Source organism: Hippoglossus hippoglossus, chromosome 16 (assembly GCF_009819705.1).
Source record: "Hippoglossus hippoglossus isolate fHipHip1 chromosome 16, fHipHip1.pri, whole genome shotgun sequence".
NCBI classification, from domain to species: domain Eukaryota; kingdom Metazoa; phylum Chordata; class Actinopteri; order Pleuronectiformes; family Pleuronectidae; genus Hippoglossus; species Hippoglossus hippoglossus.
Window position 1 is genome coordinate 2,058,833 of NC_047166.1, and position 17,757 is coordinate 2,076,589.

At 47.7% G+C, this 17,757-nt stretch overlaps 1 protein-coding gene across 1 annotated transcript; it reads right to left on the minus strand.

The window, feature by feature from the left end:
- Positions 1 to 704: 704 nt before the first annotated feature.
- On the minus strand, positions 705 to 12,987 carry onecutl (one cut domain, family member, like). The gene is made up of 2 exons (XM_034610361.1): positions 11,605 to 12,987; positions 705 to 4,824 (listed from the first exon to the last, which is right to left on the minus strand). The coding sequence occupies exons 1-2, from the start codon at positions 12,650 to 12,652 to the stop codon at positions 4,514 to 4,516; spliced, it is 1,359 nt and encodes a 452-aa protein (XP_034466252.1). The 5' UTR covers positions 12,653 to 12,987; the 3' UTR covers positions 705 to 4,513.
- Between the last annotated feature and the right edge of the window lie 4,770 nt (positions 12,988 to 17,757).

Genomic DNA, 17,757 nt, shown 5'->3' on the forward strand with positions numbered 1-17,757 from the left:
GATTCTTGGGCTTTTTCTGTTACATGATTCTCGGAAAACAAGGAATAGGCAACGTTGATTACAGCAAGATCCTCCTTGCTTGGATTGTCACCTCCTTTTTTTTTTTTTTTTGGTCTTGAGAGTTGTATTTATATACAGAGCATGGATCAATGGGACACTCTAGCATACTGGACTTAAGCTTTGGCTGGACGGGGGCCACGTTCGGCCCCTGTTACGGATTGATTCCAGCACGTTTGGTTTTCGGAGTAAAAGGCATGAAGAAGAGACGGATGGACAGACAAGATAGATAGATTGATAGATAAGATAGATAAGACAGACACCCTGACAGGATGGATTCTTTGGTTAAGGAATATCTTTGCCACACAACATCTCACACAGTTGAGGTAGATGGGTAAAGTCTTCATGTACACACGGGGGTTAGGGTAGGGGGGGGGGGGGGGGGCGAGGACGGGAACAAACAGGGGACACCGGGGTTCACAGAGTCCAAAGACTTCCATCTGAAGACACTGCCTCGTGTCAGTTTCTCAGTTCCAGCTCAACATAATAACACAACTGTCTTATGCAACATAAATACTCAGCACGCCGAACCCCACTGGTGCTTTTTTTTGAATCCTCTGAGTGCTACTGTAGCTCTGATAGGGAACTGCTAAAACTACCCATGATACATCACGATTCAGCAGTTACCCATCAATCTTTGGTTGTTGTTTTTTTTTTTTGTTTTTTTTTGGTTTCAACATTATCAAAAAAAAAAAAGTACGTTTTTTTTTTTTTTGGTGTTTTATCTTTTTTTTTTGGTTGTTTATTATTCTGAAAGTATATATTAGCTTTCAGTTCCGCTATTCCATTATTCACGCTCCTCCCCCTCCCCCCCCCCCCCCTCCTCCGACTCGCTCTGCAACGGCCTTCTGCTTTTCAGGGTCAAGTTTCTGTAAGAGCCACTAGGGGGTGCCGCAGGCTAAAATGGCAATGCGGATCACCTGCAGCAGCCAAATGGATTCACCTCCTCCCTCCTTCCTCCCTCCTCCTCCTCCCCCCCCTCTGTACAGAAAGGGAAGAGCCTCCCCTGCTTGACACGGAGCAGAAGGTGGCTCAATACAAAAAGCTCTGTCTCCATTTTAGGCCTCCAGTCAGCGAGACAAAGGGGAACCTGCAAGGTGTCACCTCAGCTTTGGTACAATGACAGTGGAGCGCAGGGGTCGACCGAGGAGCCTCCCAGCGCTTTTATTTTTCAGTTTTTTCCCTCAACTGCACCCCCCCTCTCAGCATGCTTACAATTGTTGCTCATTAAAGTTTAATTCAGCTCCATGCCCCACTACTCCAACACCTCCTGTTCCTCGAATACCCCCCCCCCCCCCCCCCACCTCTCCTACACACACACACACACACCACACTACCACTGTCTTCGTTCTGGACGATTCAGCCTCCTCTCTGATCTCTCCCCCCCCCCACGCCCCCTCTGAATGCCCCCTAAACCCCACAGGTCTGGCCGAGAGCGGACCCCAGACCAGATACCCAGAGAGGAGATGGGATGAAAAAGGCCTCGGCTTTGAAGTCTGCGGAAAAAGTCGATGGCCTCTTTCATGACCGCCCGTCTTTCAAGTGCACGCTGTGAAGGGGGCCCCGGCAGCCCACCCCTCCCAATGTTAAAGACAGTGAGAGAGAGAGAGAGAGAGAGGGAGATAAACAGAGAGAGAGAGAGAGAGGGTGGAGAAACACCGGGCTCGCCTCGCCACTCTTTGGCAGCGTTTACACCCGGGTCAGTGAATCAGATCCTCGGCAATTTCTCCTGATTCAGGCATTTAGCATTTAAAACACTGGGAAATCAGGTCACTTGAGCCTGCAGCGGGTTGCAGGGGGAAGACGGCCACAGACACTATGAGCCTCCAAAGCCTTTCAGAAAGTTCAAGGGACACACCCTAGGAAGTTCAGGGAGCCTAAACGGCATTGCAACTAAATTGGAGATCTCCAAAAGAGGAGGACCAAATCTCTCAGAAGACTTAAAGATCCTAAAAGACCAGGAACAAGGTGTAAGACCTTCAGAACTCAGTCAACATAAACCCGAGGAGCAGAGGAACCCGCTGGACATTAAGAACCTCAAACTCCAGGAATGAATCCTAGCACCCGCAGAACCCTGATCCACGTAAAACAAGGAACCTCTCGAAAACCAAGAGCGAATCCTAGCACCTTCCAGAACTCTAGGAACAGGAAGACAACCCCAAGATCCACGTAAGACGAGGAACCTCTCAAATCTTAAGAACCTCCCAGAACCAGGAGTGAACCGTCTTGGAACTGAGACAACTGGCAGAAGGGTTTAGAATGTGGAGGACAGTAAGATCACACTGAGCTGGACATAGACAAGACCGTCTGCACTGCACTGGGGAGGGGGGGGAGATGGGAATGGGAGAGAGAGAGGAGAGGGGGGGGTCACAACCATGCATTTCCCCAGGCAGACAAACTGTACGCATGTTTGCATGTGACCCTGAAGGACTCGCACTCAATGGGACCTTCAGACAGCGCTTTAAGTGGGTCCCCAGACACAGTCCGCCAGATGGCGTCGGTCCGGACACAACTTTACAAGCAACCTGTGAACCTATGGGATGCCACATCATTGTTGTTGTTATCGGTATCAACATCATTATTATTGTCATTATTCATAGTGTTATTAATTATAAATATTATCACAACATTCAAACAAGCTTTGGCCTTGACGTTAAGAGCTGACCGCAGAGACAATTGCAAGAGTAAAGAAATCCCCGTTATTCTACAAAAAACAAAAACAAAGGCCAGGCCTGGAAGATAGAGAGAGATACGTAACATCACTGGGTGGTTCGGGGGTCGGGGGTCAGGGGTCGGGGGTCGGGGGTCGGGGGTCGGGGGTCGGGGACTCAGGCCGTACATTCAGGGACGCAATGTTAATCTTTGGTATTACGATGGGATTCTACAGCTAAAAGTGCCCATCAGAAAAAAGTCTTCAGTTTCACACAGACATACAGAGCATTGTTAAATAAATACTTACAGTATATAGATTAGCATAAATAAATAACCAAATAAATAAGAAAGAGGGAAAGAAAAGGGGAAAATAATAAATACACAAATGCAGTAATAAATACATTGATCAGATCAGCAATTGCATTTAAAAGGATCTTGGTTTGATTTAACTATTGGCTATAAGGAGGCATGTCAAAGCCTTTCCTTTGTGGACCAAAAAATGACCTTGTACGTCAGCAGGGCTGAAACAAACGGCCCCGTGCTCCCAATGTGTTTCTATAAATAGAGCGATGTGCTTGAAATCTGTACAAAAAGGGCTGAAAGAATCACATTCCTCCATTTGTCTAGACATCTGTAAAAAAAAAAAAAAAAAAAAAAAAGATTTCAACATGGAGCAGAGGTGTGTACAGTTTGAAAATGAGTGGAAAAAAAAATAGGACAATGTCACTGTACATTGTGTCGAGTGTGCCTCTGCACCGCGGCGCCTCCGTGGTCAAAGGCCGTTTCTCGTTTTTCTTCTTTTTTTTTTTGTGGCTTGATTTTCGAGTCAAAAAAAAATTGGCCGTGGAGCTCACGTCTGGAAGCTCGGTGAGAGTCTTGAAGCTGGACGTTTGCACCAACAAGTCCGTTTCTGCGTCCTACTTGTTTATTGATTCTGTCCGGGCGTACAGCGAGACGCTCTGCGCTCTCCCCCCCCCCTCGAAAACTCTGATTCATTCAAGGCGGGACCATCCTCACAAAAGCACAGGCAAGGCTCCTGCTGACGGTGAAATGATTGACTGCTGGAAGTTACAGACGCTACAGAGCCCTCCTGATAATTCCAGGCTCTGGACTCGAGACAACGCCGCACAGACGTGGGAACCGTCGCCATGGAAACACATGCTAAGAAAGGGAAATTAGGTTCTTCAGAAAAAAAAATGGCTAAGTTTTAAAAAAAACGCCTTTTCTTTCCTCTTTCACCTTGATTCTCGAGGAAAAAGCCGACGCGACCGTGTTTGTGGAGCACACCGGGGCGGGGTTAACGTCTTTGGATGGTGGTGAACAGTTTTGATTAAGATGTTACACGATGGCGCTCTCCAGCTGTGAGCAAACGACATCTTGATTCTTCACGTTTGGAGAGATGACAATAGATTTGAAGGTACACCAAAATATGCTTCCTCCTGATTTGTAATACCCTCATTATCTCTACTCTACATAATCAAAATAATGCAATGAGATGGCGTCTATGTGAGGGCGTGACTCTTCTATGAGTCAAATAATCTTTGCACCCTCGACTATACAAGCAGGACCTCACATCCTGCGTTCATATCACTCTGGGTATCGCCCCCCTTCCATTTCAAGGAAGCGATCAACTTTGGTTTGGGAAAATGCTTCATCTTCATAATATCATCTACAATCGCTGGCTCCGTCGCTCCTTCTGATAACGAGGAGGACATTTATTACGGCTGATCTCTGCCTAGACCAGTCTATGTGCCCCCTAGCTCCCTCAGCGCCCTCCCCACCGCACCTGCTCGGCGGTCCGTCATCACGCCGTGCTGCAGGACACTGCGGAGGAGGAAACGCTGGAGCCCGAGGAACCCGTGGAGGAGGGACGGCCCTCGTCTGCCCACTTGTTGATGTTGCGTCGGCGGGCGTTCATGAAGAAGTTGCTGACGGTGGACAGCTCCAGGCCCAGCTGCTGGGAGATGGTAACCTGCAGCTCTTTGGTCGGGCGGTGGTTCTCCCTGAAGATGGCCAGGAGCGTACGCCGCTGCAGGTCGGTGAACACCAGCCTGGTGCGCTTCGGGCCTTGATTCCGCTCCAGCTTGCTCTGCTCCTGCTCCTTCCGCTTGCAGGCTGCGGGCACACGGAGGAAAGATAAATTTAAAACAGGCGAAACGGGTTAGCTAACACACTGGCAGGCTAACTAGGACAAATGGATTAAGCTGAGGGAAAGTGGATTTGTTGAAAGAAAACAGATTAGCTAAGCAACTTTGATTAGTTAAAAGAGACGAATCAGCAGCTTCATTGTTGTGTAAAGGAATCAAGATGTGGAAGCCATCACGTCTTGTTGCCAGTGAGCTGCTGGGAGGCTGCTGGGATGAAGCAGATAACCACGTGCAGGCCACAGCTCTGACGTTTCCCCTCATGGTTTTCATTACGACCCCTTTTTGAAAAAACCCTGCTCACATAGATCTAAAGACAAAGTGCAAACTCGTCATCGGCTGACAAAGGCTGCGTCCCCCCCCCCCCCCCCCCCAAAAAAAAAACTATATAATCACACTCAAAGACACAAACAGATGCGATGCTCGTTTTGAAAACAGTCTTTCATCCACTACAAGGGAAAATTACTGCGACTTATTATGGTATATTATATTTTGGCAGTTAAAACTATCGCAGCAGTTCGTATTCTGGCTTGTACTCGTCCGTATATGTTTTACATTTTAAGTTGTAAAACACATCCAGAGAGCGGCGAGAGAGAGAAAAGCCAGAAACATTTAAAGATCACTTCACATTCAGAGAGAGATCAGCTGATCATGAAACGTTTCCAGCATCTTGTGGCTGCATTTAAAATAAATGAATTGTGACTGTTGTCATATTTTAGGCAGACTCTTTCTCTCTTGCCTTAATATACTATTTTTTTTAATGCCCTGGTCCACGGAGGATAAAACATTATCTCATTATTCCTCCGTGTATTAGCTCCGTGTCAGAGTTGGCCATATTCAAAGTGGTAATAGAGGTGATGAAGTCTCCTGGTAATTTGTATTTTAATGCAAGTCTTGCTTACGCCGACCAGAAAATAAAAACTCGAGGTCCGGGTTAAACATCACTGGCCGCTCAATTATATAATCAATACTTCCTCTGGAAAAGTCTAAAATTAAAAAAAAGAAATGTCCTGCGAAAAAAATAAAAAAAATAAATAAGAAACGAATATAATAAAAGAGGCATTTTCGGTCGAGTGAGGAGGGAGAGGATGCTGATGTGTGTGGGCTGAGCTCAGATCCATTTTGAGAATCAGACGTGCATTTTGAATTCAGGCTGCATGTTCCTCTGCATATCCATCGCTGAACCTTTCACCTCGAACACGCTGTAATTCTGTATTTACAGGAAACACAACACCAACCTCTGCCTTTGTGTACCGAGCCAACTACCCCCCCCCCCTCCTCCTCCTCCTCCCCTCTCTCTCTCTCTCTCTCTCTCTCTCTCTCTCTCCTCCGTCCATCTCCCTCCACTCCCTCTCTTCCCTTTACCTTAGTAGACACTTCAACATCATTAGTTTCTCATAAAAGTAATTTACATGTGGCGGCAGTGAGTGAGCAATAATCACTTTAGGGGGGAACTAATTTATTTTCTATTAAAGGCGGGTTACGTCAGGGGTGAGTGAAACAAGCAGAGTCGGCATTGCCCCGGGTGTTTAGAAGCCTTAAGTGGACTGAAACATATTTGGGGGAGTCATGCAATTACCTAAATGCACACGCACTTTAAAGAGGTTTCAATCAGCGCAGTGTGGCTGAGCGACTGTTTTGCTGATGGTATCAAAGGCGTTTCTAAGTGTAAGCATTGGTGTATGTGCACTCAACACGCACGTGCACGCCAACGCACGCCAACGCACGCACACACGCACACACAGTAGGGATGGATGGACTTGTGCCGACAGCAGACTTTTAATACCGGCCAGCAAACTGGAAACAAAATTGTCCTCTTCTTTTTGTTTTGTCTGCATTTATTTATTTGGCCGTGCAACACCTGCTTTATTCAGCATGGAGCGAAATATTTGTGATATTAACACAACTCTCACTTTGGCTCCTCAGAAGAATACAAATGTGGGCGCAACGCTGAGTAATTTGACATTTTTGGTATTAAACTGTAAAAAAAAAAAATTACGTAACAATGTCGACCACTATTACCGGAAAATGCAGAATCTAGAATTAAAGAATACAACATTTTGTTTTTAAAATCTTGACCCAAACCACCGGAAAGCCCGTGAAATAATCCTGCTGCGATGCCAGACTTCTTCACTTGCTCTAAGAAAACAAGGTTTATGAACTCTACTATTGACTCTATTATTGATCTTGATTAGATGAACATATCAGCCGGCAAAAGCCTCGAAATCCCATATTTCAAACACACACACACACTTCTCACACACACACACACAGACACATGCTACACACACACATTAGATTAACCGCAAATGCTGCCTTTTGCTCTTAAAACCGCGCTCGGTTGATTGGCTTATATCTTCCTATTGAGAAGCAGCTCACACAGCGCGGGGGGGGGGGGGGGGGGGCTGCTGCTGCTGTTTACTGTACGACGGCTCCTCACTCCTCCAAACTCACTGTGGCAAATTTCTCTCATTAGCCGAGTGCTTGAGAAATAAGTGTGACCTTACAGACGTCTTTTCCCATCACGGCGATCGTCACAACGGCATCAGAGCCGGGTCCGGGGGGGCCCGCGTGGGCACGTGCCCCCCCCCCCCCCCCCCCTGACTGCCCTGACATCCAGCCGAGTTTCTGAAACTTAAGCACTGGACTCGACGTGAATAAATCTGGCCGCTGAAACCCCTGCATACGCTCTCCTCTAAAATCATTATCTGAAGGAAATGTTTTGACTCGGGGATGCACTCTTGTCAACTTGAGATTACAGGGGCCTGTTAGCGTTTAGGCATCCAGAGCTTGTTTGCATTTCTGAGAGTTATCGAACGACGTCTCATTAAAATCTGAACAGGCCGAGATGTCAGCGGCATGTCAATATCACTACAAGTGAAATTTCTTCTTCTCTTTTTTTTCCCCAAATGCTACATTTTTCACAGGCGTTACACCATCCACGCCATCAATATTTCTGGGTTGGGGGTTGGGAGGCGGGCTGCAGCTATGGAAGGTGTATATACAGCGGTGCACTCTCAGCTCATGTAGTAATGAAAGGAATGACATGATAGTGCAGGCTAGCTTGCTGGTAGCGTGGATTTATGGCTTGTTGGAGGAGTCGGGGTGTCCTGCAGCTCTCCTCCTCCTCCTCCTCCTCCTCCTCCTCCTCCTCCTCGCTTCCATCGCCTCTATCCCTGACTGACGAACACAGCGCCGACCATTAAGTAAATGCTTCCTTATGCTGTAATCATGTGTAAAAGGCTCACAATTACCATGCTATAAATCCCCGGTGCTGGGGCTACTCATGGAGACATAAATATTCCCCTATAGGCTTCTTATGATCGTGGGAACAGCCCCTAATCATGATGTACGCCCCTGTCTCGTGTTGCTGAAACGTGATCGAAAGCCCTTTCCCTACCCCCCGGCGTCTCAACCTACACCTCCCCTCCTAGCCAGAGAGACCCCCCCCCCCCCCCCCCCCCCCCCCCTCCCTCCCTGCAGCCCCAGCCCACCCCCTGCTGATTTCTTGGGCCAGGGGCTGATAGAAATTATTGATTAAATCTGTGCAGCTCAGACTCCTCGACCCACAGAGGCTGGTTAACCCCTTCAGCGCCGGAGTGGGGGGAGCTGCAAGAGCTAGATAAAAAAAAATAAAAAAAAGAAGCAAAAACAACAACCCTGTTTGTTTGGTTGTTGCGCAGCTCAGGCCACATCGGCCTGCTTACGATTCCTGATATGTAAATGGAATCGGCTTTGACCTTTGAGCCTCAGCAGCCGAATGTGAACTGTATGCAGCGAGAGGTGGACAAGGCTTTGTGGCTTTCATTACTGTGGGGGTGGTGCAGGCACTGGAGCCGACACGTAAACCGCATTGACCTTTCTTATTCATTTAGACCTTTAGTCAAGGGCTTCGGCCATCATCTTTAAAGTTATAGTCTCTGATTCCCCCCCCCCCCCCCCCTCGACTTTAAGTGTCGGAGCATGGCTGTACGGTCTTTATCCTGCCTTCTTCTCCAACTAAATCCTGATTGCCTCCTCCACTGCCTGGGGTTGGGGCCGGAGATGCATCTCATATACGGCACAGTAATCCATAGAGCACACACACACACACACACACACACACACACACACACACACACACACACACACACACACACACACACACACACACACACACACACACACACACACACACACACACACACACACACACACACACACACACACACACACGGGAAAAAACAAACAAGATACTGCAGATAAATCCAGGAGATCACCTCCTCCGTGTTTAGCAAAATGTCGCTGTTGAAAGACAATTATTAGAGGAGACAAAATGGCAGCGACCACATTCCATAATCGTCCAGCTCGGCAGCCCGTCCATAAACAAGAGACGTGGTTATGGAAATCGCACCGGGCCCGCTGGACGACACTGAAGGGCCTTTTATGTATTTAAGCGAGTGTTGCATTAGAGAGGATCATCTTAAAACTTGAGGCGTGAAGCAAAGAGCACTTGAGCTATCTTCAGACCGGGGGAGCACAGGGCAGCGCGCATTCAAATTCCAGTCTCGATTTTGCCGATGCGGCCGAGGTGTGTGTGGGCAAGGCGTGCTGCTCTTTCCCATGGAAATCAATAGAGGCTTGTAATTAAACAAAAGGGGGTTGGCCGGGAGAGGGGAGAGGAAGGGGGGGGGGGGGGGGGGGGGGGGGGGGGTTGAAAAAAAACACAACAACCCCCTTCGGAAAGTAGGTTATGTAGAAAAGTGCCGAGCTGTCTAAATTGTGGCTTTGCCAAGAACTAAATATGCACTTTGAGAGTGTGTGGGAGCAGCGAGAGGAGCATTGTCAAACACAAGCACACTTCTCTGTGTAGGGGCTTTAATTTTTTATGAGTCTGATTGATTGGCTGCTCGGACGCGGGGCACTGACTCGTTAAAATAATGTTTGTGTTTGTAAAGATGAAGGCTCGCAGGATGCTGCGAACAAAGAGAGAATGATTGATGATTAGAAATCTGCTTAGAGGAACAAAGGGCCGTTTCTCCACCCGGACGGGAGCAGGGGGCGTTTTGCATACAAGGTCTGAAAAACCGCAGGATTGGATTCATCAGGCAAAACATTTCTGTGGAATTACAGAACAAACCCACACACACAACTCATCTGCAGATAAGAGGTTCGCGTGTGATTGGTGTAACGTTTTGCTAAATGGAGGATGTACACATGTGCTCTCAGAGCCAAACAATCAAAGATCAATAATTGTGAAGGGATTGCAAGAGTGCACAATCATTACCTATGAACCCTATTGTGTTGTTGGGCTTAATCAGTCGAGCTGCTGACAGGGAGCGAAAAGCAGTGATCAACTGGGAAGGCTCACACACACGTACCACTCACAGACCCCCGCAGTGAGCACAACACTCAGCACACACACACACACTCACACACTCGTCCATGCTCATCTCATATTACTGTGTTCACTTGGATCTCCTTCTGTGCGCCGTGTATCAGATGGGCCCTGAGTCCCAGTGGAGGCACAACACTGTAACACGGCACTGTACAGCGTGCTGTTGTGTCTTCAATTCACATCCCTGAAGAATATTAAATGTCAAGTAGCGGATTACAATGTGCCTTTCAAAAAAATATATAAAAAAATCTTTATCCCCGTGAAATCTGTTTTAAATTCTGCTTCTGCAACGAATAATTATTTTTTTTTCACCATCGATTTCTTTTATTTTGTTATTTTTCCCCCAAATGATCATATTAATTGAGTTTAGAAAATCTAAATATTTGCTAAGAAAACTAATCAGAATCCGTCAAAACCTTAAAATCCATTGAATTTTATGTAAAACAGAAAAAGGCCTCAAATGCTCAGGAGCCCAAACAGGCCATTTGGAGTCACATCCTCATTTTATCGATACATAAAATAGCTGTGGATTAATTTCTGTCATCTGCAAATGGACTCAGCTCTAGAGACTCGATGCTCCTCTGGTCGAGCAAATCACCTCTTTTTGTTCCACATGTGCAGAATCTCTCGAACCCACGAGCCGCTGCTGCCTCGGAGCGGAACGTTCGCATTTGGCTTCGCAGTAATTGCCTCAGCGACAATGTTGATAAAAGACGTCTGGCAGAGGCTCAAGTCTAATTTGCATCAGCTACTTTGCCAACTCAACTTCGGCCACGCGCTGAGCTGATATAAATCACTGCTCGAATTAATCAATCGCTCCAGAGTGGCATTTCTGCACAAATTATTTTGTGGGCTCAAAAGCGATTAAATTGCCAAACGCTGCTCAAGCTGATCTTCATGGTTCATTTAAGAGGAGGGCAAATGTCTGTGGCTTTTTTATTGTAGCTACTGTACAAATCAATAGAGGCTGTTTGGGAGCTAAGTAAACAAAGGAACGGCACATATGGTCCTTTCTTTCTGGGAACTGTCCTCAATGTGCTGAGAAGTTCCTAATACCCCAGCTGTTGAGACAATAGAGGATCCGGTGTGAAGAAGGGAAACATCAGTATGATGCTTCTGCTTTTCCTCATGTCTCAACCTGAGCTGCATACTGATTACTGGAGAGGAGGATTTTTTTTTTGGAAGACATGGAGAAGGAGGGTGTTTGGGGAAAACAAGGGGAGAGAGTGTCTGTTTGTTGTTGTGATTTCTGTGTGGGAGTGTGTGTACATATATGTGTGTGTGTGTGTGTGTGTGTGTGTGTGTGTGTGTGTGTGTGTGTGTGTGTGTGTGTGTGTGTGTGAGAGGCAGATAGAGAGCAAAGCCAGATCTTACCCTCCAGCCGGAGCGAGGCCATTCTTTGAAACTCTGGCTCCTGGAGCCAGCGGGACATCCTCTTAAAGGTCTCGCGGCCGGACTTGAGCTTGCCCCAGGGCTTGGGGTTCCTCAGGAGGTCGGACAGCGTGCCCTGTGACCTACACAGAACCCTCTCGGCGAAGATGGCCTGGGGGATGCTGTACCTCTTCAGCTCGGTGATGATCCTCTGGGCCACATCCCTGGTATTGATCTCCTCCCCGGTGCTGCCTCCGCTGCCCTGCATGCCCGACAGCATGCCCTCGCCGGGCGAGGACGAGGCGGACGACGAGGAGTGCAGGTGCTCGCTCACCTTGGAGGCCTGCTGGCTGGGGTGATGGTGCGGTTGGTAGTGCTGGCTGTAGAGGTGAGGGTGGTGGCCCGTGACATGCTGGTGAGCCTCCATTTTATTCAACTGATGCCCCACGGACACGTCGCCTCCTCCAAGGCCCGGTTGCGAGATCTCGCGGGCGAAATCCGATGTTCTGCAGAAGAGGCTCCCCCCGTGGACGTCGTAGCCGCCGTGGAGCATCTGACCACCATTGCCATTGGGGCTGTTACCCAGACTGCCATAGCCGTGCATGGAGGAGCCCAGGCCTGAACCTGTGGAGGGGGGGGACAGGCTTTGGGTCATGGCGAGGTCCTTGCCATAGGGGTTGTAGAAGTTGGTGCTGAGGCCTCGGTCCTCGCGCATGAGGGTGAAGCTCCCGATGACGTTGCTGACGGGCAGGCAAGGGTGGTGGTGATGGTGGTGGTGGTGGAACTTGTCATCAAAGGGCTGCAGGGGGGTCAGCGTGGTGTAGGTGCTGCCGGAGCTGGACGGGGAGTCGCCGCTGTAGCCCAGTGCCGACATGGAGTGGTCGAAGCCCGGCGGACGGGGCTCGGGCTCCAGGGACATGGAGGGGCCCCCGAGGGAGGGCCTGGGGAAAGCAGCTGAAAGGTCCCGCGAGTGCAGCATGGCCCTGCCGTCCTGACTGTGAGCCAGATCCGGGTGAGTGTGGAGGGACATCTCTCCTAGACCCCCGTCCATCTTCAGCTCCTGCTAATAAACCTGGATCTGTCCCCGTGTGGCTCTTCTCCTCTTGTTATTGTTGTTTCCACAGCCGGGGCCAACAGTCTGGAAGGTCTCTTGTTACACCAGACTATGGATTTATTGATTTGTGAATTAATTGATTTCCGGGCTTATGGGGTGTCTAATTAATTATCTGATAACGTTAAGTACTGTCTTCAAACTCCCTCAAACTCCCGGAGAATCGAGTTGTCCGCCGCAGCAGGAGCTTGGACTGGTTTTTATTCTCACTTGTGCATCAGCTCCTCTGCCCTCCTGTCTCTTTGGTGCTCAGCGGCTCCTCGGCAGAAGCTTTTGTGCCTGCGTGCGTGAGACAAGACGGTGTTAGTCCGCTGCGTTTAAACTTTCATGGATGCAGAGCAGGAAAAAAAAAACATCGAATACGGTTCGTCTCGTCAGGTTTAGACGCAGATTTACGCACATGCATCTTTAATAAAAACAACCGACGCGTCGGAGGGATTTTACCTCGCGGGACAAACCGATGTTTTTAATCACTTCAACAGAATCTCGTCTTAGAAATAAAAGATTTTTTTTCCTTCTCATATCAAATAAATCACAGAAGTATCTCACGTGCACGCGAGGCGCCGCACGTCACACATTTACTCCACATGTAACGAACCCGAACGATGCGTAAACTCGACACTCGACCACGACGACGATCCGTGGACACACACACACACACACACACACACACACACACAAAAAAAAATCACGGACATGTGCGCGTTCACAGACGAGAACAATCCTACCTTTTTATTCTCACTGTCCACTTCTCAGAGCGCGTCCGCGGCTGTTGTCCGTCCTGAGCATCTCTCGGACTGTGTCGCCGAGCAGCGCTGCAGATTCACACAATCCGCGCCCCGGGGTGCAACGTTCATCCACAGCCAGCGCGCACTAAACCATCTGCGGTCACACGCACACGTCCTCCCTCGCTTGCGCCTTCGTCCCCTCTTTGTGTTCCCACTCTCCGCGAGGAAAAAAAAGAGCTCGTCTGCTTTTCTGTCCCTCTCCGGTTTTTTCCCTTCTTGCTCCACACTAGCTGCTCGCCTCTGTTTCTTTCATTATCTCGTGAGATTTTCCTCCTCCTCCTCCTCTTCCCTCTGCCTGCCACTTCATCGATCTCACCACCAACTCTTTCTCCTTCTCCTCCTCCTCCTCCTCCTCCTCCCCCTTGCTCACATTGACTCTCTGCTTTCAGTGCGTCACGGCCTTAAAAATCTGACAGATGTGCGATGAAATTCCGTCTCCAATTAACCCTTTCTCTCCGGGGCTGGGGGGTGACGAGGCGGGGGGGGGGGATGAGGGGGGGTGATGCTCCCTCTCTCTCCCTCTCTCTCACCCCCCCCCCCCACACACACACACACAGGTTAAGCTTTCTTCAGCTGATTGCGCGCACAACTTATGAATTGCGTGCACACATCCCGTGTATTGCATGTGATCAGTGGGTTTTCCTCTGCAGCTAATGTCGCGCTGCTCTTCTTCGTGTAACAAGTGCAGCTGCTGTCACACGCGACACAACACGTGTGACCTGGACGTGGAACGAGCTGCAGTGCACGAGCAGTTCAGTTATTATTATTTTATGTTATTATTATTATTATTATTATTATTGGCCTGTTTTTTTTTTGTTAAATGGCTTTAACTGGGATTTGTCATTAATTACACCGGTGCACGAGAAGCTGTGCAGCACCAGGGATGATTAAAAAACTGAATTAAGTGTGAATATGCAATTATGGGAATCGCCTCACTAACTTATTGACTGCGGAATAAAAATGCATCGTCCTCCTCCAGTTTGTGTTTCTCTCTCACTCGTCTTTCATGGGACAAAACGTAAAAATCACACTTTTCATGAATAAACACTGTGACGTGATGCTCGTGCTCGTGCTCGTCTCTTCTCTTAATCAGCGGCTCCAACACTTGAGTCCGAAAGGTCCCTTAACGAGATCAATGCGACCCCCCCCCCCCACCCCACCCCACCCCCAGAAAGAAGAAGACCCTCAACCTGCTGCAGCACTGCAGGCCCGGACAATCCTACGCGTGCACGTGAGCACACATGCATGCGCAGGATTGTCCACTGAATGTAATTTTGGTGTATGTGTGATTTTTATGAGTGCCTATATATATATATATTACCTCTGTGCGTGCACACTCATCCATTTGCGCGCATGCACATGAGACCAGTGTCCATTTATGAGCGTGCTGGCGCCTGTGCGTGTTTATAACAAGCATATAAATACACATCTAGTCTGCATGGCGAGGCCCGTGCGCGTGTGTGTGCGTGTGTGTGTGTGTGTGTGTGTGTGTGTGTGTGTGTGTGTGTGTGTGTGTGTGTGTGTGTGCGCGCGCCGCCGGCCTCCGAGAGAGGAGCAGGGAGGCAGCGCGCATACTAATCATATCTGTCTGTCAGTTTAATTTTCAGAGATGAGCAGTTCTGGCGTTTGGAAACAGCGGAGCGCTGCGCGGTGTGGGACCGCCGGCTTCCCGGAGCAGATGCTGCCCTATCGATCCGCCCCGCGCGCAGCCCGCACGGAGGGATGCGCGTACGGCTGGCGAGTAGCTGGAGGTAAAACACGGTCAACGGCTCCACGGCGGAAATAAAAGGAGGTCGGGGTGAAAGTTCACCTTCTGTGGCTGCAGAACCCGAGAAGTCCGGGCTGACACCCGAGCTGCGAGGGGCCCCCCAACTTTTTTTTAACACTGCGGCCCTGGAGGGGAGCTGGCACCCGGAAAGGGGGGGGGGGGGGGGGGGGGGGGTCACACTCTGGGTTTGGATTCCATATGAAAACACAGGAATCATCCAAATTCTGTTGATGAACGAACAACGACGGTGATGATTTCAGGCGTCACGTCTAAAACCCAACAGTGTAAATGTGTAGTTTCCATCGTGAGTCACAGCATCTACATCTCAGCTGCTCTCAGAGGAACGTGCACCAAACCCATTACACGCACAGGCAATAAATAAAGTGCTGGAAAACTCCGGTTTGAGCCATTTAGCCGCAGCTCTCATCCAAAGTGACTTTAGAATCGGTGGCTGCAGAATAAGCTTTTAATCTGAAGTCAATATTGAGCGTGTTTAGATTTTAACCATTTAGCTGATGCGTGCATCCTGAGGGACGTGTACGGGCTGCATCAAATCCTGCATCACCGATATTACAACCAGCCAATGGCGAGGGGGTCAAGGGGTCAGGGGTCATCGCTGTGACCTCAGAGTGACCACGCGCGGTGCAGGGGAAATAAACAGAATCACAGGAGGAGAGAAGGAAGCAGGAGGAGAGAAGGAAGCAGGAGGAGAGAAGGAAGCAGGAGGAGAGAAGGAAGCAGGAGGAGAGAAGGAAGCAGGAGGAGGGAGAGGAACGAGTGGAAATTGTCAAGAGTGATACAATCACATTGTATGAGAAAGAGAGGAGCGTGCATTTCTGCAGCCGTGGACGAGATGCGCGTGTTGGCACAAAGGCCCATGCGCGCGTCCTCCTCCTCCTCCTGCTCCTGCTGCTGCAGAGGGATGGAGCAGCAGAGCCACATTATTCATCCCGCATTTACACTCGCCCCTCAAATCTGCGGTTTAATCACCGCGTAAACGTGATCACTTGTTGGTAAATTATAATGGATGGAGCGCACGCGCGCGGCCGCAGTATTTTTGAATGAGATATTGACTCGTTGTTTGCAGCAGAGCAGGAAAAAAAGAGGAGAAAGTCCCAATGAGGGTTTTAATGCAGCGTCCGTCGGTGGAAGAAGAATCTAATCTGGAGGATTAGAGCAGCGTCGGTTGATTTCCTATTAATCTGAGTTCGAGTCTCATCGAGGAAAATCTGAGAGTGAAGACGTTTTTAACATCAGAGGTTTTTTTATTATTTTCCATCGTCTGAAATGTGAGAATAATAAAAATCATGTTTTCATAAAGGAGACTGATGAGGTTTGTTGCTGCGGAGGCTTAAGTGGCCTCTTTGTTTTTATATAACCTGCATTTAAACACACACACACACACACACACACACACACACACACACACACACACACACTACTGCACAGTACATAATACACAACAGTTTAATTATGATATTTATAGTTTTTTTATTAGAGGCTGTATAATACATTGGTATATTAATACACGTAATACATAAAACAATACCTATAATACATAGATATGTTATTATATATAATAACATATCTATGTATACACACCACATAAGTATACATTAATATATAGTACAGTACACTATTGACCGTCAGTGTTTTCATCTCTTATTCTGAAAGGGAAAAAGGTCATAATTCAATATTTATATATCACACTTAGTACTTTTAGAAACAAAAATAAACTTACAACACAAAGTGAAAACAAAAACTGAATAATTAAAAAATAATAAAAGCTTCAGGTCTATTATGACTTCAAACTCTGGTTAAATATATGAATGGTTTTAATCCTTATAATCAATACTACTGTTATCAGTACTGTACTTTAACTCCTGACTGATGTTACAGCTGTTATTTATATTAATATACACATATGATGCGTTAAAGGTGTCACGTGTTTTCAGTCGCTCCTGTAACCAAACGTCGAAACACGTGTTTTTAACGTCATCTGATGTGAATTGATTTTAATTTTCTTCTGTTTCTTTAAACATTGATGGAAACGCAACAAACACAAACTGGAGAAATTCCCTCAAACTTCCTGAACTCGTGAATCTGCAAAAACTGACGCAGGATCTGATTCCAACTCATACAGGAGCTGCTCCAACTATTATATACTATATACCTATTATAACTCTATACTATTTCCTAACATTATTATTTTAGTCTTTTCCATTATTATCACAGTATTATTAATTTAAAAATCAACTTTATTTACCAGCAAAACTCGAAACGAAATCCTGGTTCCTGCAGCGTTTCCTGGAAGTTATTTATTTATTTATTTTATTTTGAATAGGCAACGTTAAGTTTACTATAAATTGACTGTGTGAAAGTTTATTTGTTAGAATAAAACTTCTACATTAACAATCTATTGATTTATATCGTGTTTGACTTTGTGCATCTGCAGCTCGAGTTTAAAACACTGTGAAGTTAAACTTTTA